The sequence below is a fragment of the Acanthopagrus latus genome, chromosome 1, assembly GCF_904848185.1.
Source record: "Acanthopagrus latus isolate v.2019 chromosome 1, fAcaLat1.1, whole genome shotgun sequence".
NCBI classification, from domain to species: domain Eukaryota; kingdom Metazoa; phylum Chordata; class Actinopteri; order Spariformes; family Sparidae; genus Acanthopagrus; species Acanthopagrus latus.
In genome coordinates, this window is record NC_051039.1 from 29107370 (window position 1) to 29131397 (window position 24028).

At 40.4% G+C, this 24028-nt stretch overlaps 2 protein-coding genes across 2 annotated transcripts; both read left to right on the forward strand.

The window, feature by feature from the left end:
* The first annotated feature begins 979 nt into the window (after window positions 1-979).
* On the forward strand, window positions 980-9237 carry LOC119024691 (macrophage mannose receptor 1-like). Its single transcript, XM_037107685.1, has 9 exons — window positions 980-1056; window positions 2602-2849; window positions 5210-5335; window positions 6508-6607; window positions 6896-6964; window positions 7400-7491; window positions 8406-8531; window positions 8665-8764; window positions 9038-9237. The coding sequence occupies exons 1-9, from the start codon at window positions 993-995 to the stop codon at window positions 9103-9105; spliced, it is 993 nt and encodes a 330-aa protein (XP_036963580.1). The 5' UTR covers window positions 980-992; the 3' UTR covers window positions 9106-9237.
* Window positions 9238-13996: 4759 nt separating this feature from the next.
* LOC119033679 (circumsporozoite protein-like) lies at window positions 13997-22858 on the forward strand. Its single transcript, XM_037124108.1, has 5 exons — window positions 13997-14137; window positions 14376-14441; window positions 14514-14600; window positions 14922-15536; window positions 22731-22858. The coding sequence occupies exons 1-5, from the start codon at window positions 14083-14085 to the stop codon at window positions 22856-22858; spliced, it is 951 nt and encodes a 316-aa protein (XP_036980003.1). The 5' UTR covers window positions 13997-14082.
* The last annotated feature ends 1170 nt before the right edge of the window (window positions 22859-24028 follow it).

Consider the following 24028-nt stretch of genomic DNA (forward strand, 5'->3'; position numbering starts at 1 on the left):
GTTGGAGGTCAGCCAACAGCAAGGTCACCCACGATGCTAAAATGCATCGTAGTTGAGGGCAACGAGGGGAGTCATGCAGTTGTGGTTTTGTCAAAGTGCATCATCCATCAAATTACACACGGTCAATTCATTGTTTATATGGAGCTATTGGGTGACATTTGAAGTGACTTTTACTTCAGGTTTTAATTATGACAGTTGAATTGCAAGTTTACATACATTATGAACATCAGAGACATGTCAAGGACAACTGATAAAAACCCTTGGCTTTGAATGGCTAATGGAATCTTAAGCACTTAATGACATTTTCCCGAGATACAACAATGACTAATATATTTGCAACACATACAGTAATTACCATCAGGTGCACCTTCAAGGTTAAGCAATCTGACTTCTCTGATATTCCCTAACTGATTAGCGGCTTATTTATTTCATTTCCGAGCAGCCAGAGTCAGCAGGTGCCAGCTGAGGTTCAGTGACTCCAGTGTCAACGCAAAACAAAAAGAAAAAAAGACATCCCAAAAACGCTAAATGGAAACCTCCAATTTTTACTGCCTTCGGTGTTTGCCGATTAATTGCAGTTCATATTCACAAACATATTGTCCACTGACCTCGAATCAAAGGACATTGTACTTGAGGTTTCTTCGAGGATTGTCTGACCTCTTGGCAACTGAAACTGCTCAGTAGGCAACATACAACTTGAACAAACACTGATAAATGGAAATCTGGCTGCAAACATGCTGATTAGTTTATCACATGCCTGTTAGGTACACATCAGACTAAAAATATGTTTACTTTGTGATGTGGGACTATAAAGCCCAGAGCCCAGAGTCCCACTTTGGGAACTCCAAGTGGAAAGCCCATCTCTCCTTCACAACGACCAGGTAAGCCTCTACGCTGCCTTCTTCACTTCATCAGAACCATAATAGCGGTTCATCTCAAACACTAGTTGATTGAACTTCTTCTTCAATTGCAGGAACGTTTCCTTCATCACCATGAACTCCTCACCTGTCGTCTGCGTTCTCCTGGGTGTCTTCCTCTATGTCAGGGCTGCATCATGTACGTAAACTAAAAATGACTCACATGAGCCTACACTGTGAGCTCACTTCCTATGCTGTTTCACACAGTCCTGTCTATAGAACAGTTTGAGGCAAAGGTAGAACAATTTAAATAACATCAGACTTTTGAAGCTGCATTAAGCCGTATTTATTACACTGAGATGAAGGATATGGCTATGTGTACTGTGAAAGACTGGTGTGTCCCACAGGTCGTGGGTCCTTAGCAAGGATGAAAATCTAATATTACCTTTGGAGTGTAGAGCTACATGAAATTTGGGTTGGTGGGGGGCAGCCTCCATGCAGGGATGTAATTCCCAGTTTAGTTTTCATGCGTTACCTTAACTGTACAGTGATAGTATATACTCTAATAGCGATGTCGCAGTTACCCACAGCCAGCCTGTGGAGGTCTAACAGTTGACATCAGGTCTTAACGACAAATAAAACATTTCCAGAAGGAGTTTCATGATTGATCAGCACAATTTCTCCATATTTAAACGAAATTTCGAAGAGCTGTAGAACAAGGGAGACTAGTGAACAGGCAGTCACTATCAGTGGAGCAGACAGAAAGCTAACAGTCATGTTTTGAATGAGAGGCGTTGTGTGCCTCCAGTTCTTATGTAGCCCTCCACAGACTTCAGTGCCCCTCCAGTCCAAGAGAGGAAGCCCTGGCTGTCTGCTAGCCAACCTACACGAGTCTTTACTTCAACTGAATTATACAGAACAGTTCTGGTTTGTGTGAAGATACAGAGACATGAAATTAGGCAGACTGTTGTCCTTCCACCAGCTGCTCTGTGGACTGTGTTAATCTGTTAATTAAAGGATGATGATTTTTTTAGGTTGGCAACACCAAAAATACACATTACACATTTTGATTAACCTCTGTAGCTCTGCTCAAGTTACCCAGTAATATAAATCCAACTTTAACTACTGTAAAAAATCAATACCAACCAAGGACGTATAATTTATGCAGCTGCTGGGTAATCCCCACAACATGTAATGTTAAATGAAAGTTAGCTAACATTGGTTACAGTTACTGTTGCTAGATTGTTTGTGATATATGACACTCACCTTGATGTCTTTAAACCACATCTGTGTAGCTTTCTCCTGCAGTGGTTCACTGCCAGCAGACTTTTGATAAGAAGCAGCTCAGTAATGGTATTGTAAATCAATTTGAGGTGTTAAAAGCTGTCCTTACTTGGACGTGGGCAAACTCTCAGTCGGGATCACATCACTCATGATAGTTTTATGGCTGTAAAGTGAGGAGGAAGTTGTTTGATGGAGTGCACCTTGTTGGTGAGCTGGGTCCACTCCAGGAGCAATAAAGCAGGAAAACAATTAAGGGGTGAATCCTTTTTATAGGCACAAGTCATTTAATAAACATTAAATAAATGAAATACACAACTCTCTTTTTTTCCCTCAGGTTAGCTAAATGTTAGCCTTATACTAATATCAATCACCTCCATACGTTTTGTAATTTTAAATCTTGTACATTTACGTTTGACTTTAAAATCTTTCTGAACTAATACAAACTTCCTTTTCTTCACAGTGCCTCTTTCTGTTGAGGCTAGTACTGCTGTCATGGTTACTGACAACTACACTACTCCAGAACCGACCACCATTCCAAATATAACAGTCACACCAACTTGTTGCATGACTACACCTCCATCACCATCAACAACAACAACACCATCATCTCCGTCACCAAGCCAGATTATGTGTCCTGATGGATGGGAGGTGTTCCAGGGACGCTGTTACTACTTTGTGAATGAGGCCATGACCTGGCCTCAGGCTCAGGTAAACAATGAATAAGGCTGTGGATTTCTACAAAGTAGCGTCAATGAATTCAGTTATTTTAATTACAATTTAAAATAGGTGATTCAAGCCCTTTAGGTTCAGCCAGTTGGTGCCGGTAGTCTTTACAATTAGTGAAATGGAGATCACCTAAGTGCAGTGAGCATATCTCAAGTGATTGTAGTATAAAGACACCTGTGTCTGAAGGTCCAGTCACTGGTTAATCAGTATTCCTGGTCACAATTACACCATGAAGACAAAATAACTAAAAGTAAGTTATGGTTATTGATCACAATATATAAACATAAGTCAGGGGATGGATACAAAAACATTTCCAAGTCACTGAACATCTCCTAGAGTTCAGTTAAATCCATCATTAAGAAATGGAAGGAATATGACACGTGTTTCCTCACTAACTGACTGACTGACTGTGCATGAAGACTAGTGAGGGAGGCCACCAAGACACCCATGACTGCTCTGAAGGAGTTAAATGCTTCAACCGCTGAGATGGGAGAGGCTCTGCATTCACCGACTGTTCCCAGGGTTCTCCAGCAGACAAAGCTTTACGGGAGAGTGGCAAAGCGAAAGCATCAACAAGACTTCATGCAAAGACATGTAGGAGACTCCAAGATCAACTGGAAAAAGGTTCTTTGGTCTCACAAGACCAAAATGGAGCATTTTGGCCATCAGATTAGACACAATGTTTGGCAGACACCAAACACTGCACATCACCACCAAACACACCATCCCCACCGTGGAGCATGGTGGTGGCAGCATCATGCTGTGGGGATGCTTCTCGGCAGCAGGCTCTGGAAAGCTTTGTAAAGGTAGAGGGTGAAATGATCGCAGCAAAATATAGGTACAACCTGATTCAGTCTGCAGGAGACCTACAACTTGACTACAAAAATGACCCAAAGTATTAACAGAAATACTTTACAGAAATGGTTTAAAGACAGCAAGGGGAATGTTCCGGAGTGGCCAAGTTAAAGCCCAGACCTCAATCTAATAGAGAATTTGTGGCTGGACTTGAAATGTCTTCAGTTTACTTACTATATCATTCAATTCTGACTTACTTGCATAATTTTTGATTAATAAATCAAGATTCTGATATATTAATCTAGTGCAGAACATAGTGTTGTGGTAATGTGAAGTGTTTACTGATCCAGTCTTAAGCTACCTGATCGGCTAACAGAGCTGTTCAGAGTGTTATGGCCAATAATATCAAATGTGTATGATATTGACAATTTAAAATCTGTATGATTACATTTGTACTTTCTGAACCAGACAACGACAACTGATTAGAGAGGCAAACCCAGAGCAGCTGGCGATGCTGCAAATCAATGGTGAACATTGTAGCCCTTGAGACTGACATTAGCTAGCATACTACTGCTGACAAAAACTAAAAATCTGGTGCTGACCGAGTCTCCCCAGTCTCATCCAGACTAGTTTAATCTCCTGCTTTTGTTCTCACTGCATTGCATTATACCGAAAGTTGCTGCACTATGCTTATCTCCATTTTGTTTACATCTGCTTCTCCATGAGATCACAGGAGAGGGATTTCATTACTTTGAGCTGTGTTTGCTTTTTAGTAAAAATATTAAATGTGTAGCATGTCCAAATTGCACCGATTTAGACACTGCATGCCCTTTGGTCCAAACCTGACATACAGCCAGGAGTTCCTTACTTTATGGTCAGATGGTCATATTACAATCTATAAAGTCCTACTTTTCACACAATCTCTGATAATTAAATGCCGCCATTCTGGTTTTGTTGGACATAGTGTCACACCAGTGAGCTGATCAACTCCTAGGACGCACCAAGGTTATTTCCTCTTTTGGTGTGATAGGTGACTGCTGTGTGCCACATTGGGAGGACGGTTTCGGTAGAGGTTGCGGTGAAGCCACTCTGGCAGCATATTGCAGTCTTGGTGCCAAGAATATACAGTATTTGGATCACTCTGCCTGCCATAATATTTTTTCTGCCATTTTCCTGGCTGAAATGGACTTCCATTAAGATCCATAATATAGAGAAAAAGTTAAAAAAAAAAGCAAGTCGGGTGGAACAGCAGTGTTTTCAAAATGTATTTTTGATTGAAGCACCAATAGAAGGCACCAGAACAATATGTCATGGTTCCATAACAGACAGGAAAATTAGAATGAGAAAGATATTTTCCTTATGATTTGTGTGTTTTGAGATGGATTTTAAATGAGACTGCCCTGATGGCCTGTTTTAATCTCACATCTGAAATGGTCTGTCTTGAGACCTTGACCATGTGCACATGGTCACATTACTGTATGTGCACATTGTAATGGAAGACTTCAAAATGTTTCTTATTGTCCCTCTGTCCTTTTTGCCTTTACCAGTCGAACTGTGCCATACTGGAGTCCGTGTTGGTCTCCGCCCACAGTGCTCAAGTGTACAGTTTCCTGCAGCAACTCACCAACAATAATGGCAATCAGAATGCTTGGCTGGGCGGTTTCTACCTACAGGTACAATCATGATGTAATATTATTTGCCATGAGAGTAATAATCTGCAGCACCACTCTATGAAATAGAGGCATCGGAGACGTCATGCGAAAAAAAAAAAAGCTGAATTGTTTCAGGAATTTTCAGAATATCATCAAGTTTTAAGATGTTTTTCAGACAGAACTAGTGACACTGAATAATGGAAGGATATCAGTGAAAATCAGCCTGTTGTTCTATGGTCTCTGTCAATGTTTGTATGCTCTTCTATCTTTGTGTGGACACTTGTATGCACGTTACAATACAATAGAAACGTGACACTTCACCACTTTTTTCTTAGATGATCTGAACACCCTGCTGTGTATTATATGCCCAATGTTTATGCTGAAAATAATGCGCATGCAAACACATTTGCTAATTACTGCATGACTTATCATGGAAAAAAACCCAAATGTGATGAAACAATGAAACACTCAAAAGATATTTTAGGCCCAATCCCATGTCAACTGTGATGCCATTGATGACTACTGATGACATATGATGGTCTTGAAGGATTGTCCTATTTCATAGGTGGAGATTTAAACCCCCGAACCCTGTAATTCTGTTCTGAGGGGCAGGGGAGCACTCCCATAGGACCTCAGTGTAGCCTTTGACATGGTTAACTATGCTTTTATTATTGTTTTTTTTTTTTTTGTCTTTTTTTTTTAAGATAGTGTCAACTCTTGTTGCATCCATTCAGAACTCCCTCTGCATTTTTATCCAAAACTGAATCAGTCAAAATGAAACAGTTCAATGTCAAACCCCCTGCAAACTCACTTCATTAAGACCATTCATTCAATACATGAGGCTCATTAATTCTACACACACAAAAGCTAAAGAGAGAAAAGCTTAACACCAGGCAGTAAACGTTGCAGGTTTTCATTACGTTTTTTTTTTAAATTCTTTTCAGCACACCATTGGCAGCTCTGTGTTATGACTACTAATGGAGTGTTTTCCCAACAGATATTAGAATAAAAAAAACATGTTTTACCTTTGTGTTTTTGCGGAAAAGGCTCTCGCTCAATGCAACTTGGCCTTTGTTGTGCTCATTTTTACATGTTGCCATTTTAATTCTTATCTGTCCACATTTTTTATTGTTAATCTAAATAAGTCTCCACTGCAGGTGAGCACTGATGATGATCTTGTCCTCTCCCTCCAGGACCAGTGGTTATGGATTGATGGATCCTGGTTCTACAATAACACCTGGAGCACCGAGTACCCAGAGAGCAGCAACCCCTGCCTGCTGCTAAATTCTTATGGTAAGAAAACACACACATGAAGGTCCAGGGACTCTGATTTTTCATTGTTTAATGTTTTTTTTGTTTTTTACAGACTACAGCAGTATGCCTTATGGCCAGTGTGCAGTAGAAAGCAGAAAACAATAGTGACTGTATGACATGATTTAGTTTGTCACACACATGGACTTCATTTTCAGAATGGAGAATCAAAGCTTTCAGACACATCAGTTGGTTTCATTACCTGTACAGTTACGTAATGCACTGCTCCATTATTCTCATAGCCTTTTTTCAAAAATGTTCTTTTTATAGGAACATGGAGCAATTCCCAATGCGATGTTTATGAATATTCCTCCATCTGTGAGAAGAACTCCAATGTCCGTAAGTCAATTTTTTTTTCTTTGCACATTAAACATATGAAGGCAGTTCATTTGGGAGTTGCAATGTAAAAGATGATACGTTCAGCAAGAGACAGAGACTTGCAGTATTCTCTCTGCTGCAATGCTTTTTCCACAAACTATCGTCATACATACACTTTGTATCATGAGGCTGACAGGATCAGAGTTCTATGAACAGCCTGAAACAATTTAGGTTGAATCTGGAACCTCTCAAAAACAAAGAATATGAGTTCTCTCTGCTTTGGGAGGATATTTTTGTATCACAAGTCTAACATGTCCAAAGCATAGCGAGCAACAGTAGAAAAGGAAAAGAAAGTCAGGCTGTCATAGACGAAGTGACCATGAAGTGGATTTGAACACACATGACTGATGGAAAGTGAGTGACACGTTGAATCTTCTTTCTGTTGGATGTTCACAGCGCCAGAGATGCTGTGTCCTCAGGGCTGGACGGGGTTCCAGGGCCGCTGTTACTACTACAACTCTGAATCTCTGTCCTGGCCTGCAGCTGATGTAAATATACAATTAAAGTAGCATTAGAGAGTGTGCTCATATTGTTTGTATGTGCAACTAGATAAACATGCAGATTAGAGAAATACAAATGCAATTCTTTGTTCATTAATTTATAATGAGCATTATTTTATGGTTGTAATATTTACATTATCAAGTAGGACAGTGACACATGTCCTGCTGTTTTTCCTGTGTACTTCTGAAGAACTGCTTTTGATGATTTGATGACACAAACCGTTATTTTTTTTCAGTTCTCCAAAACAGCCTTAAGTTTATGTGGAGCTTTTACAGTGAAGAGGCGACAGTGTTGACGCTATGTCGAAGAGGCAAAAGAAGCAATGGCGGTGCGCTCAGGAGTGCTTTGATGTGAACTGAAGAGAAAAAAAAAAAAACACTGCTCATGCATCTAATCGATATATGACAACAATATGTTGACAGGTGTGATATTACTGGGCCCTGATGAGACTGGAGCTCTTCGGGAGGTTTAAGGCTGGATCTATACACGCCTCACATTACTAGATAATTTAACCTTCATAACCAACCAAGCTCCCTGTCCAGATTTCTCCTTCGATTGTCGAGAGGGGCAAATTGGAGTTAAATCAGCCAGATTACTCCTGTAGTCCGAGCCCCTCCTAAAATCATATTATCCTGGAGGAGTGGTGCCCTGCACCAAATGATGACTTATGAGGTTCAAGTGCTGACTTTCATCTTTAATTTAAGGTTACAAACAATCCATGATGTTTTAATGAAAATCAGTTTTTGCAGGTTTCAAGTCATCACTGTGTTTTAAAATGGTTGCACAGTTACTTTGTTTCCTTCTTCATGTGCATCTTTTACTCATTCATCCTCCATCTACTGCTGTCTGTCTCCTGTTTGTTCCATGCATCATCCTTCTCTTTCTCCTTTGTCTCCACCAGGCTGACTGTGCCAGCCTAGGAGCCAGCCTGGTCTCTGTCCACAACCTTGAAGAGTATTCCTTCCTCTTTCAGCAGACCACTGCCAGTGGAATCTCTGCAGCCTGGCTGGGTGGATTCTACCTGGATGTGAGACAACATAACAACACATTCAGATTTCTGTGTACTGTTGATTTTCAGACTTAATATGAGGTCCAAACCATTCCTTTACTGAACAGGCATGGATTTTCCTATTTAAATATGTTTCACTGTCTCACTCCAGGACCAGTGGTTGTGGCTTGATGGTTCCTGGTTCTATCAGGGATTTTTTACCCAGATGTCTCCAGACAACAACGACTCGTGCCTTGCAACTTACGACCCCAGTAAGAAAACACACTCACACAGTTGGTTCTCAGTTTCGACAAGTATGCTCCCAGTCTCAAATGCTGCAAATTAATTGGTTAGTTTGTGATGCTGGGGTAAATTAATCCTTGTTTTATGACCCAACACAAGTCTGTTCTTTTAGAATAGATACAGTATGGGTTTTCTGCATAACATTAGCAAAACCCCTCATACGTAAACAGTTGTGTGCATCTAATATGAGATCATTTTTGCACCTACATCATCTGACTCTCTCACCTTTTCTGTCTTTACAGATGGTTGGAGCAATTACGCCTGTGATCAAGGCTGGCCTTCATTTTGTGTGAAGGAGGCTGCTGTGTGAAAAGTGCATATCAAACCTGCAACTCACACAATGCAGACGGGGATATGGAATATTTCAGTCAAGTACACATTTAACCCCAATGTATTCTGAAGAGCATCATGTGCAAATTTTCAATGCAAATTAAAGAGTCATTTATCATCCCAGAGCTACACGGTGGTTCTTTTTTCAGCATTTTATTATTCTGAAACATCAAGCCTGCTTTATCAAATGACAGCCCACAGCAAATAACTGTATTCATCCAAATCCTACATGCCTGTATGAGCATTTTAGTCCTGGTGATATGTTCAGGGGGACGCTACATAATTACAAACTCACTGTTAGCTAGAAGTTAATATGCTAAATCTTTTTAACAATGGCTAATTAGCAGTGGCTAAGGACATGCTTCAGTGCACACTAATTACTCGAGCGCACACACACACAAACACACACACACACACCACCAATGCTGGACATGCTGGCAGGTAACATGAGAGCACAGTGAGGAGACGTGACTAACAGTGCAGCACAATCACTCGGTCTGACTTCCTGAAGAAGACAGCGCTCCTACGTGTCAGTGAGCTTTTATATATTTAGTACTCTGGCACTTCTGGTCAGACCCAGGTACGTTTTAACCATTTGTTTTTTTTGGTATAAATGACACACTCAGATACCAGAAACAGGTAATTTTTCATTGTTCTAATTTTGGACAATAAACAGAAATCACCAATTTGGCTCGATTTCTTGCTTTTTTTGTGCTCACTGTCAAAACAAATTCACCTCTCAATATTTCATTCCATTCGTGGGTGGGCCTTTGGCACCCCATTGCTTCTGAATGGCTAGTGTACTCTATCAATTATATCTGTGCTCTGCTCTTCAAAATAAAGGTTCTTGCGTCCGTCTCGGCCTTTAGACAGTGCAACGTTAACACAAATTGCGACAGACAGACGAGACTACGTTATGATCATAGACCATACTTATATTGGCGGCTATGATGGCCTTCAGCTTCAATATAGCTTAATTATGCTTAGCTAGTGGTGCCACACATGATTTTGTTTTATGACCTTCAGTGACAATAAAAATGTTTGTCATATCAAATGAACAACCTTTCATTCATTTTTGAAATGTTCTGCTGATGCATGGATTATAAAGTAATGCCAGAGAAAAAGATAACCTAAATAAATGAAGAAAATAAGGTAATGCATCAGCATATTGTATTGACTGTTAATGTACAGCTGAAAAAAACGCACCATGTCTGTTTTGAAAATGAAAGTACTATAGTACGTTTTCTGAAGGATGCACTGTGAACAGTGATGTTTGAACCACAGTTGTGCCATTTTGAGCTTTACTGAGTGGGTGTGCCACTACGATGTAACAGGCTGGATTGAGCATGAGAACACCACAATAGCCAGTTAGCATAGGGGAAGCGGGTGTAGCTGCTGATACACAGGCCGTGATGAGGGTTTCACTCATAGCTGGAATCTTTGTGGGTGCAAGCACAGACACATTACAACAAGCGGCCACTTCATGTGTTTTGGGGACTAGAGGAATTTTCATATCCCAAAGTTGCGGTACTTTGTTTTTGAGATTGAGGAAGGCATGGTGTTTTCCCAGAAAATCCCAACCTAGTATGACTGGCTGGTATGCACCTCTAAGAACTTCAAATTCTGGCTGCCATACCTGTTTTCCAAGTCTGATTCCAATGGTTAACTTGCCTATGATGTCCATTGACTGAACAAGCTGTCATTGGGCATTTCTTTAAAGCTGGATGAGATTTTCCTGACTCACAATGCAGACAAAAGAGCCTTTAACAATAGCAAAAATGTTTGATGAAACAGAGCCATCAGGTTGTGAGACACTGTCATCAGGCATTAACTGTGGGCAGTAACCTTCTGGGGCTGAGCAGCTACTGAAAGTTTCTTTGACGGTTGGAGCAGAAATGTGCTGGCCTTTCAGGAGACTGGAAGCGGACACTACCCCTCATGTGTGGAGCTGCTTCTGTATTGCTCAGTGGAGCTCCAGTGCAGCTGGAGCTGCGTCTGTGTCTGCTAGCTTCGTCCTTGAGGTTCTCTGCACCCATCTCATGAAATTCTGACCGTAAGGTTGGGTCCAAGGTGGCAACAAAACAACGAAATTTCTCACCTTCCAGTGCACTGTGGTCATAGTTGGGAAAAGCCTCTAGCACAAGACGAGCGACATCTGTGCTGTTCCCCTGATTTATGAGGAAGACTTGCAGGGAGTATTTTGGTCAAAAAAATTCTCTTATCTTCTCCTTTACTAAATCATAGTGTCTGCGGGTTGAAGAAGGCAGGCTGTCGCAATACAGGAATGCAACATCAGCTAAGCGAGTAGGGAGGATGGAGGGCAACATTGGAGACAAATCAGTGTTAGGTTAAGACATAGCTTCTACTGCAACTTCAAAGTGTTGAGACCGACTTGTGAAAGGTTCTGTCCCATCTCCTTTAAAGGCAGGTGAGGATCAACTTTCCGGGCACTGGAGGCAGTAGTTGGGGAAAAAGGAGCAGCAGTAGATGATGCAACATCCACTGACCTGCGTTGTTGTCCGGGAGAGAGCTGCAGCTCTCTTTGTCCAGTACAAAATACACTCTCTATTATGGCTTTCGCCAAAATGCAACTTAGGCTTTTTTGTGAATGTATATGAGTCAAACCTTCATGTAAAAGGATAATTATGACAAAAGAGGCACTTTTAAGATTTACCATATTTTCGTTTTCGGGTCAAGTTCAATTTCAATGGAAGTGCAAGGGGCACTTTTACAACAGCATCAAAATCGCTATTTTTAAGAAGGCTCAGCACAACATGAAACTTTGCACGTAGTATCACCAGGGTCTCTACACATGAACACGAGCATTGAGAACATTGTTTGTGTACACAGAGTTTACTAAAAAGAGAGTTTTTGGACAACTCACATTAGCAGTAGCTTGTTCTGCTCCCAGTTGTCACGGCAGCCGAGAACTATCGACCTCAGAATGCAACATAACTTTGAAAAGAGTTAAGGTGGACTGCTCCTAAAGCTAAAGTTCCACATAAATGCACAAAAAACAATATTGACCTTGAAGTTAAAAAAGGAGCCTCACATAAGAAACAATACTGAAATCAAAAGCCAGAAAAGTCACGTGAGATATCGTGTGGATAGTTGTTGCCGGAAGACAGTGGCGGTCACTTTAAAGGCTTCCCAGGGTTTCCCTCAGTGTATTATAGGGGTTAGCATCATTTATTTATTTAAATTGCGACATCCTGTGGTCAACATGTGAACACATGTGTCAGGTGTCTTTTCATCATCTAACGCCCCACACCCCACAAACCACTGCTACTGTCACTACACCCTAACTAAGCTGCTTGTGACTGAACATGTCACAAAGAAAAAGCCAAAGTCGGACAAACAAATGCGGAGACGTTGAACCTGCTGGTTCACCTGTTGACCAGGTGTGCAGTGGCGCGACGTTGGCTTAGTCACGGGTCGATGAGGCAGCTAGCATGGATGTAGCATGGATGTTAGCTCGTCGTCCGCTGCAGTGGCAGAGCAGCCTACTCCGTGGCGCGATGGGAAACATAGAACCAGCGGATTTAATCAAAATTAGTTTGTACAGCGGGTGGCTGTACTTGACCAATTATGATGAGTTTTATGTTGTTTGTTTTGCAATACGTAAAATTTTAACAATAATAAGTGTGCTAATTTCACATCGGTTTAGTCATAAACCGCCGCTATTAAATTCAGCGTTAGATAAGCTATGGTGGTAGCTGTTTTGATAAAGACAAAGTTTCGGTTTTAGGTATGTTTTACCAAGTCTGTCGCAGCCACCGCCAGCGGGCAACGCAGGGATCCTCGGTCAAAGCTTTTCTTCTTCTTCTTCTTTGGGGTTTTATGGTAGCTGACATCCAAAAGTTGCATTACTGCTATCTATGGGACTAGCACCTTAGTGCACTAATCTGGCTATATAGACCAGTGTCTTTTAAGTATTAAAAAAAAAAACAGCATTTTCCCCTCCTGCTTGACCCTACTTCTAAAATACATTTCAGAGATACTTCTTCCAAGCCATTTTCTTGCAATTCTCTGAGCAGATCTTGTCTTTGGCGGTCACAGTTTCTACAAGAAATCAAAGCAAGTTGCGCTGTCTCAGGTTCCTGAAATGAACACAAGCCATAGAGCTTTTACTGAAGCTCCTTGCACTACTTATAGGCAAGATGTACTAAAAGCTCAAGTTGGGTCCACCATCACACCAGCTTCAGTATGGAAGCAAGCAGAAGCAAATGTAAACAATGCCACATTGTTTCAAATGTAAATATATGTCACTGATTATAATGAAATATCTATTATGAAATATCCAGTAGTTAGCTTGCACTAGTTTTATGTTGTAGGCTTGTCAATCGCTGCAGCATTCGAGACAATGATTAATATGAAGCATGAAACCATAATTGGTGATTTTAAATGCCTTTACTGACTCCTCAAGCACGTAATTGCCCACCAATTAACTTTTAACACTGATTTAATGCAAAGCAGTATTAAATCACTCTAAACTCAACTACGTCATTAATCTGTTACCAACAGGGCACTGCCATCAGTCAGTTGCTGGCCTGTGTCAGGCCCCTGTCACAAAAAAGGCCACCCTTCCAACCTACCACCAGGCTTAGCAAGTTTTCTGGGGGAAACCCAGAGCTGTGTGAAGAGGAGCGATAACTCTTCCATTGTTTTCCCATTTAATGGGGCTTTATCAATGTTTGGACCTAATGTGAGAGTGAATTTAATATTGGAATGTCTCTTAAACATACAACCAAAACAAGGTATGAAATGAAATAAATCCAAAATGTATTATTATAAATACATTCAAATGAACACATGCTTGTTCCAGGAGGGGCTGAATTGCAGCACCCCTGAAGAAAGCTAATTAGAGCTGATGAACAAAAGCTGTGCCACCTGCATGGGAGGCTTTTTCAGACCCAGTGTGTGGCCCAGCTAGCACTTCCTGTTGGAGACTGATGCAATGGGAGCTATTTGGGCCTTCTTCGTTTGTGTCCACACTGTTTGGCTTGCCAAATGTTTTCACATTTCTTTCTATTTCAAGCTTCTCTTTTTTAAAAAAAAAAAAAAAAAAAAAAGGTAATAGAGTATAGAAACTGTAAGAGTGGGTTCACATGATTCCAGGCAAAAACTTGAAATACTAGAGGACACTTTGGCATAACTTGAAATATGAAATTTTAGCTGTCATAAGTCTGAGATATATTGTGCCATCAAATCACATGAATGTTTGATTAACAGCGAGTGTACTATCCATAGGCTCTTGTTTGCCAGTTGGTGGGACAAATAAAAGGAATGATCATGGGCTTCAGAGGATGATGGAAGGTAAGAACATGTGTGCCTGAATCCTTTGTGAGCTACTTTCTAGCACTAACTTAATTTCCTCTTGTACAACAGATTCGTCTTCTAGTGAGCTCTCATTAAAGAAGGTCATTGCACTTTTCCAGTCGATGGAATCCATGTTGGAGCAAGGGGCTAAGGCAGGTGAGCAGGTTCAACAAAATCCTACTGGTGGAATGTGTGTATGGAGCCTTTTTCAGTCTCGGTGAGCCTTTTCAGTTAACGCATTTGTCTGGTGTTGCAACAAAATGCTTAACTTGCGTAACTAAACTACATTGCCACACAATGTCAAGTATACAGCTGCTTTGACATCATGGATGCACAGGGCAAAATGTTCTGTCCAAAAGACTTACTGGTGGCCAGGAAGTTGTTTTGGCATAAGTTCTCACAGCAATGTGTCAGTGTAGAGAACAACACTCAATTCCTTTGACTTGAGTTTTTGTTAACCAGCTGTCTGACTTTCAGTACAACTGGAAACCAATGATGTGGAGGCTGAGTCATCAGTTGGCCACGTGAAACTTGCAGAGACCCTGAACAGGCCAAAACAGCTCCAAACTGAGAGAGCTGTCCCTGTAGGCACGGCCATGGACAGCGGCAGTGTCACCTTCACCTTCACCTTCCCCGCAGGCAGCAGTGCAATCAGCAACAATGGCAGCCACAGCGCAGCCGATGACAGCGGCAATAGCAGAAACTTCTTCCTTGGCTTCTTCCCCAGCAGTGGCGGCATCTCTGCCGGCAATGGTAATGGGAACACCGGCATCTCCGCCGGCAATGGCAGGGGCAATAGTGGCATCTCTGCCGGCAACGGCGTGGGGAACGGTGGCATCTCCGCCGGCAACGGCAGGGGCAACAGCGGCATCTCCGCCGGCAACGGCGTGGGGAACGGTGGCATTTCCGCCGGCAGGGGCAACGGCGGCATTTCCGCCGGCAACGGCGTGGGCAACGGCGGCATTTCCGCCGGCAACGGCATGGGGATCGGCGGCATCTTCACTGGCAGGGGCAACGGCGGTAGCAACTTCTTTGCCGGTTTAGGCAACTTTGCGGGCGACAGCAGCTGCAGGATCTGCCTCAGAATTTACAGTATTAAATCCAAACATAAAACATGTGAAGAAACCATGTGCTTGCCATGGGTGCATTTTATTTCTGGCCTCTTTGAAAATTTAAGTCCTATAATTTGATACTGTTCTGCCCCTAATAATTGTACATTTTACTGTTTTATTTTCTAGGGCTGATTGCTCAGAAGTAGTGTGTAGGTATGTAGTAGTTCTGACCAAATAGGGACAATGCACAGCCACTGCTACAGATAAATTATATTGAGAATTCAAATGCAAATTGGCAGACTGGCAAATTGAATGTAGACTACTATTCCCGGTCTCCCGTCTTATCTCTCTTTTTTACTTTCTCTTTGCAGCTATCTCTCTATTCTTTACTCAAAAATGTTCTTCCTTTCTATCTGTTCCTTTCTTTTCTAAGGCTCTCTCAGGTGGAGAAGTACATCTGCTTTCCCTGAAGCATCAAAGACAGGTGGTGTCATAGACATCCCCCCATCTGTTGCTTTGTCTTTAGCATTACACTATGTCGGAGTCTATCCGTTAGTCTGCATGGCCCTAAATAGTAGGATAGTACAGTAGACTTTGTCACATAAAGAGGTGGTAGATGTTTCCTCTTGCAGTGAATCTTTGCTTCAATTGCTGTTTTAGGTGCTTAACCAACAAGAAACCAGCAACATGGTTAACATTTTATTTTTCACATTCCTTCGCTTACCTCTCACTTTCCAAAGACGTTGGAGAGAAGCTTTAGAAGCTACGGTGGCCCCTCAGGTACAGGAAAATCATCAACCAATTACAATTCACTGATTATAATGTTTTATATGTAGAAAACAGATGTGTGAAAATCATGAGTTGTAGTTTGACAGGTCACAAAGGCCTGACAAACTCATGCTAAGCTAAACTAACTGGACTGATATTTGGCATACTGACATGAGAGATGTATTGATTTGCTCACATAACTTTTGTGATGAGTTTCACAAAATATTGTCCTTTGAAGGAGCTATTTGTAAATCCCAGTCACCTGCACCAAATGAACAGGGGGTGGCATAAGATTTAGTTCAAACCCTTTTTGTCATTTATCTTAAAATTGTAAAGACCAAAATAATGACTCCTTTGTATGTATTCTTATGCCCATTTAATCAGCATTGCTCGGTTGCATTCTTTTGTTACACAATAAGTGCTAAGTAAAACTTTTCTGAGTAAACACTGATATTAAATTCTAAGAACAAGTCATTCTATTGGTCTGTGTTAGCAGGCATACTGAACAAACATTGAAACCATACATTTGAGTAAAGGTGACACAAAAGCCTTTCCAGCAGCTTGGGATGTTTCATTTCAGTTATTGTCAACACAAAAAGCCTTTCATGTTCTGACATTTATTACAAAGTTTATACAATTTACAAAAATATCAGTGCAATAATGCCCATTAAAATGTCACCGCTTTTTCTTTTTTTTAGCTGTCTTGTGAATAAAAATCAGACTAACTGCGGCAACAGTCAAGAACATAAATATAGAACACAACAATTAAGTATGTATGTTTTAGACTCACAAATCTGTACAGTTTTGTGCAAGCCTCTTTATCATGGGATGTGTAAAAGTTCACAGTCAAGAGCTTACATGTGACGGGATGATCGTCAAAGATGGCAGCTGATGTAATGTACAGGGAAAATTCATTCGAGGTAATTCATCACTGGGGCTGGCTGGACTGGAATTCTGCTCCTATAAAGACAAAGATGAGCCAGAACAGTGTGTTAGTTCAAACACATTGTTTTTATGAGAACATGTTAGCATTGTGTTTATTATACGGTGTGAAACAGTGATGTGATCACGTTAAGATACATACAGTGTGAACTCTGTAGTGTTTTGAATGTTTTTTGTAAAGCCTTCTGTACATGTAAGATATTTTAATTCTAATTTCAATTTTAATATTGCAGACAGGATGTATTCATTAGTTCTCTCAGATGATGTCAGTACTCATACATCACAGTGCCATCTGCACTCCTTCAGGAGGAAAGTAAGGAACAACTGTATACAACTCTAGAAGCCAGAGCTGCTCCTTGTTCTTGCCTGGAGCAAGAGGTTAATGATTTACTAACTGTACACAATATCTAACCATGTCACTGCTACAGTTACACACGTAATACTACTACTACTGGGTCCATACACTCAAAATTTAGTCAGTTGTTACAAATAGAAGCAAGTTATAACTGACAGCAGATCAATGATACAGCCAGACTCAGAGCTGGCCCTGGGCATAGGCAGTATAGGCAAATGCTATGGCCGCTGAAAACGTGGGGGAGAAAACGATGATGATAATAATAATAATAATAATAATAATAATAATAATAATAATAATAATAATAATAATAATAATAATAATAATAATAATAATAAAGAAAAGAAGAAGAGAAGAGGATAACGTGAAGAAGATACAGGTACTATAACGTCAATGTGATGAAGTGAAAGTAAATGAATAGTTTAATGCATCTTGGTTACTTGGTCAGGCCTGTTCAGGTGTCATTTAACAGGTGTCTTTCCTGCTTGTATGTCAGTTAAAATGCTATTAGTTTTCCATTAGTTTTTTCCACTTGGTAATAGAGTAGTAAGCCCTTGGTTTATTGTGCCACAGTTTATGTTTGTTAAAGTTTACATTAGTATTAAAGTGCAGTTAAAGTGTATTGTGAACATGTGATGAGATTCATTCAACTTTCTTGAATGAATCTCATCACATTTTCATCATTAGTCTATATGATGTCTTATGTATAGCACACATCAAGCATCTGTTTTTTTGTATTACAGTGTAACATGCAGTGGTCACATATACTTCTCTTCTCTCTTCAGATGCACTTTTAACATATTTCACCACCAGCCCACTGATACAGCATCAGGTGTTGCTGTCCCTCTACCTCAACACAGCAGAGTGACACAGCATCAGGACTAAAGGCAGCAACAGACCTGCTGACTGGACATCTCTTCTAACTGACAAAGTGAGACGAGAGTTAGTTCCCATAAAAAACGCAGTTACACATTTCCCAAAAACAAAGACGGGAGAGTGTCAACATGACTTTTGTAACAGAGTCTTAGTCAGTGCTGAAAAAATCAGAAGAAGCTGGCTGATTCAAACAGAAATGATAGCTTGCACTGCTTCTGCTGCTAAATGTTTTCTCCAAAAGAATACAGACTTAATAAGGAAGGACTAAAGGACTGGAAAAATGCAAGCCACTTGCTGAAGGTTCATGAGGATAGCCTGGAGCACCATACCCACATGGCAACATGGAAGGAGTTGGAGGTCATTTTAAGAAGCAGATGACAATAGATAAGTGAGAGATGGCACTCTGAGGCTGAGAGATAACATGTTTGCACAACGTCTTATTAATATTGTATTTTTATCACTTTGTTTCTTTCTTCAGTTATTATTTGGTGAGACATTTTTGACTGAAAAGAAATAAACTCTTGAATACATACATGCAGTTTCTGTGTGAGTGTATGAAAATTGATAGTGAAATTGACTGTGATGCAAGAGGGCGTCGGCTAAGATCTTGCCTAGGGCACCAAATTACTCAGGACCGGCACTGGCCAGGCTGCTACCTTATGATCTTCATGTGTAGCGTTTGTGTATAAAATATGTTTACATTATAGCTCACTTAGAATGTCACAGTGCCCAGAAAACAGTCACATCGTGCAGCCTGTTACTGCTGTTAAAGACATGTTTCAGTAAACAGACAATATTAGATGTTACTTACTATACACCAAATCCCCTGGAAAAAGCACTTGCACTTGAACATTGTGAATGGCATCAATACATAAAATACATGTATGCTTCTCTTAAAAGTTTTATCTAACACAGTAGCCTAACATTATGATTGTTTAGACCAACATTAACTAGCTTGCTCTTTAGGGTTACCCGCTTTGTGTTTGCTGACATGTCACTGAGGGCAGCTAGGAGGGAGCCTGTCAGTGGGCTGGAAACCCAAACACGTCTAGTTTCTTGTCTTTTCTTCCAACCACTTTTATGTCTTGTCACCTGCTTGCATGATTAAATAAAGACTTAAGTTTGGGCAACAACATACACGCATTCTCCAGCAGTTATCATTGCATCTGTATATGACATGAATACCGAAGAAAATTAAGAAATATTCATTCAGTTGAATTATTTGTATTAGTTTATTCATACAGTGTATCTTTATTGTAGCTTATGTGTAAAATAAGCCTATATATATAGTTTTTTTTTTAAATATTTTAATTAATATTTACTCTATTCAATTGCATTATTCACACCATTACAAAGGTGGATTTGCACATGTGAGGGCATGTATGCATAAATTATATTGCAAATACAGAAGGTAATTCCAGTGACATTCAGTGACAGAAAGCACTGGTTTGAATCGTCTTCATCACATGCCCATTAGGGGGCCCACTCCCTGTCGGGCAGGGCCTGCTCATGTCAGGGGCCCCCACACATCCCAGGCCCCAGCGTGGCTGCACCGCCCACACCCTCCAAAGCCATTTCCCTGCATTCAGTCAGTTTAAGAAAATAGTTGGAAATTTCATACTAATAATTCGGGAACATTAAATCTATTCACGCAAAGTTCCTTCCTATCTACCTGACCAGTACATAGTACCTACTTTCTGACAAAGCAATTAAAATATTTTAACTAGGTTCTTATGGTGAACTGACACTGGATCAGGTAACAGGGCTCAATTAGCTCATCTCAGTCCTCCTTAATATCCATGTGCCTGCAGCATCTGAGCCTCCAAGTCTATCCTTAATCAGAACAGCATCTATTTTCAGCTCTGGCCTTAATCTCTGGGTTTGTGTCAGGCTATTGTTGACAAAGAAATTTATCTTAAATAGCGCACTGGCATGCGAGCTCAGTGTATACCATTTTATAGTTAGCTGTGGGTCCCTGAGGTCAGCTTTCAGTGGAGCTCTGTCTGAGGTAACAGCAACTGCATTGCTATAGACATTAAGACCCGATTTAATGCACATTTGTGCAATTTATTTTCATAAAACCTAACAAAAAATTGCCACATTTAACATATGAATATTACGGCATTCATGACTGGAGTACATTTTACCCTATATAGTTAAGTGAGAGTTATGAAAGAGTTACTGGAATAATGCAATGATATCATGAACCTTTGGGTGTGCTCAAACTATGAATGGAAGGCTGGTGTTTGTGGTAAAGTATGGTCACACTACTTACTTCACAGTGCAGTGATGACACTCCAATCCGGTATGAACAGTCACTAACACTTCCAATGAAATTCGAAGTGAAACATAGATGAAATACTGAAACAAGAGATAAGCTGTACGAAAGATTATAGTTTGTCATCATCCAATCTGAGTTCCTCAGCATTGCATCATAGATACGTTGCTGAGTTTTCCCAGCATTTGATTGCGCTGTGGCTGGAATGTATTACTGTAACAGCTGTTGCGGGTCACTTCTCGAGAAAGATCTGCTTTTCCTTCATTCAGTGTTCACTGGGCAGGTGGTCAAAACAAACGACTGTTCGTTCAACCAAATAATAAGTTAATTTTGAGTAAATACATCAACTAAAAAGGTATTCTTGAGCATCAAGTAATGAGTTTTGTTTTGTTTGCTGTCAGCGATAGACTGATACACCTCGTGTGTGAAGGAGAGGAATCACAGGTCCTTCCTTCCAGCTGCTGTCAGACTTGTGCACTGTGCAATAAAAAACTCTGTACATAACCCATTTTTCATTTTGGTTTGCACTTAATGGGCAATATTCATACCTATATATATATATATATATATATATATATATATACTGTATATATATATAGCTCAGTTCAGTTTCAATTTTAGCAATATAAAAGAATAGATAAAGAGAAAAACAAACAGAAGGAAGACAGGCTTGTTGAAAATATTTCAGAATGTAATTTAGAATAATGTTCCCTCAACTAGCACACTAGTAGCAAGCTTGAACATAACATAATGATTCTGATTATCCTTTGTAGCAGTTTGGGGTTTATTGGTGTAGTTTGGTGGGAGAGAGTTTGTTTGAAAGTAAAAGTCTTCTTTTTACTGTTGCAATTTAAGTGTTGATATAAATAGGCCTACACATAAATTAAAAAAAAAAAACCAACACATTTTTGTTAATCCAATCTCTCCACTCCAAGCCAATATAGGCAATATAGATGGAATCCCTGATCAGTTCTGATGGGTCACTAAATATGCTGTAACACCAGTTGTGTCTTAATGATGATGATATACTGTAGTAACACAAATGGCTGACAATGGAAGTCAAGATGAGGTGATTTGTTTAATATCAAAAGACAACTTCACAGGGAAACAGTTGCTGAATTTCATGGCATTTGCTCGCCTGAATGATGGGATTGATTTTCGCTTACCTCATACATTTGTTTTTTCTTGATGGTTGCTCTTTTGCTTGGACTTGATGGTATTAATCTATGTTTTCATTACTATTATATCTGTGCTTACATGTGTGACTGAAGCCTGTGTTTGTATTGCTCACTAACCTCTTTTCTATTCCTAAAATCGCATAGTTTTGATACTGAATAAGTGTTTTTTCATTTCTGGTGTACAGTGAAATGATAACTTCTTACAAACTGAGCCTGTGTCCCAACTAAGAGTGACTTTCACTAAGAGCATCGGCATGCATTTGCTGTAACAGCTGCTCTTCTCATCCACCATTGCAGCATCTGTGCCAAAAATGTGGGACTGACTATGTTGGCAGGCCGTAAACTGGTCTTAGTCGGTCGGTATATCACTCTCAACTGATCACCTCACTAAAGCAAAGCATTTCTAGAGAGCCAGCGGTATTTAAAATATAGGTGGGTGCCAAATAAAAGTAAATACCTTCATACTGCCTCTTGGTAAGGTTTTATTCCAACACAAGCCCCAAAGAAAAGATTCAGTGCTCCTTGTCACAGACTCTCAAACTCTCTGAAACTCTACTGCAGGAAAAAACAGGATTCTTTTCTACAGTGGATGTTTTGGAATGGTGGTAAAGATGGTTGCTCCACAGTCTCTCACAGGTGTTTTGCTGGGTCTCGCTGGATCTCTGATGATTATAAACGTGAACTACTCTGTATATGTTCAGTATACAGGTCAGCACCAAACCACAGGATGGATTATCATAACGTGTGTGTGAGTGTTTACAGCTGCTAATGTATGCAATGCTGTTACTGCGAGGATACATAACAGTTAAATACTGAATCTGTGTTTTTAATAACCAGACCCTGACATGAAATTGGACAGACTTCCTGCCATCAACGACACAGAGAAAAGCAACACAGAGGATGCAGACCTGCATTGTTCCCCTTACACCATGGAGGAATATGTAGACTCAATCAAAGAGCTCTGAGAGCCAGCTCACCCTCTCCATGGGCCCCTCAGAGGTCACTGCCACCGGACCGAGTGGACACAGCGAATAGTCACAACTGTGGCTCACCCATATTCTATATTTCTCAAGGACCTACGCACTCTGCATTCCAGATGACCTATCAGATGTATCAATTACTTTTGCTGGCCAAGCAAACTGACTCATCACAGTGTTTTTTCACCAGAACCTGCTGGACAGCTTGGTTGAACGATCACTGCTTGCAGCCCTGGTATGATCCAGAGATATGATCAACAGGGTGAACTGATTCATGACCTCATGAGTGGATTTCCTCAGTTATCCCTGCAGCGTGCTTTGATATCAGCTCGATGTTGCATGATTCTTTTATGTGGAAAAAGAAGCACAGTCACTTTCCCAAAGTGATATTCATTCTCTTTGAAGTGCTAAATGGGTGCAGCACATGAAACAAAAGATAATAAGGGAAAAAATACCAAGGGCAGAACAAAAATCTGAGTAGAGCCTGCCCTAGGTGTGAACAAACTAAGTGGTTGCGTAGGGCCCCTCTGCCACCAGGGGGCCCCCAAACAAACTGAAAATATGAATTCCCTTTGGTTTTAGAAATTTAAAAAGACATTTTTTTTTTTTAAAGACATACCCCGGAAGATAAGACCCCAGGTATGGAAAATTAAAAACAAATTAAATCAAAGTGGATGCATGGCAACATTAAAATGGAATATATTTCAAAATTATGTTCTCCTTCATGTATAATCACCTGAAACTAAGCATATCAGACAAGTAGTCACACCTGACATTAACATACTAATAAACACATATACCACTGGGACAAACTGTTTTATACACAAACAAGGAAAAAAACTTCACGTCCAACCTTTGCCAAATTAACCCAAATAGTTATAATTTGTTGGAGACAGCATTTCACAAAGTTTATAAAGTTTCTCTTAACTCAGTAATTCACAAAATTCACAAAGATTTTTAAAGTACTCTGGGGACAGAAAGTAGCCAGTGTTGCTTACTGTATAGGTTGTTGTATCTGCAGAATTTGACATGTTTACCGTCAGAGGGTGTTGGGCATTTCATTTGACACAATCTGCAACCACAGTGCTTGGTGCCACTGAATCCTAGACACTGGGCTTTTGAATAACTGGATGCAAGATGTTTCACTCTGACATTACT

Excerpts from the sequence above, each read along its gene's own strand:
- LOC119024691 (XM_037107685.1), top strand. The coding sequence starts at position 993 with ATGAACTCCTCACCTGTCGTCTGCGTTCTCCTGGGTGTCTTCCTCTAT. Across the intron at positions 2,850-5,209 it reads TGACCTGGCCTCAGGCTCAG|TCGAACTGTGCCATACTGGA; the intron begins GTAAACAATGAA and ends TGCCTTTACCAG. Across the intron at positions 6,965-7,399 it reads TGAGAAGAACTCCAATGTCC|CGCCAGAGATGCTGTGTCCT; the intron begins GTAAGTCAATTT and ends GGATGTTCACAG.
- LOC119033679 (XM_037124108.1), top strand. The coding sequence starts at position 14,083 with ATGGGAGCTATTTGGGCCTTCTTCGTTTGTGTCCACACTGTTTGGCTT. Across the intron at positions 14,442-14,513 it reads GCTTCAGAGGATGATGGAAG|ATTCGTCTTCTAGTGAGCTC; the intron begins GTAAGAACATGT and ends CTTGTACAACAG. Across the intron at positions 14,601-14,921 it reads GGAGCAAGGGGCTAAGGCAG|TACAACTGGAAACCAATGAT; the intron begins GTGAGCAGGTTC and ends TCTGACTTTCAG.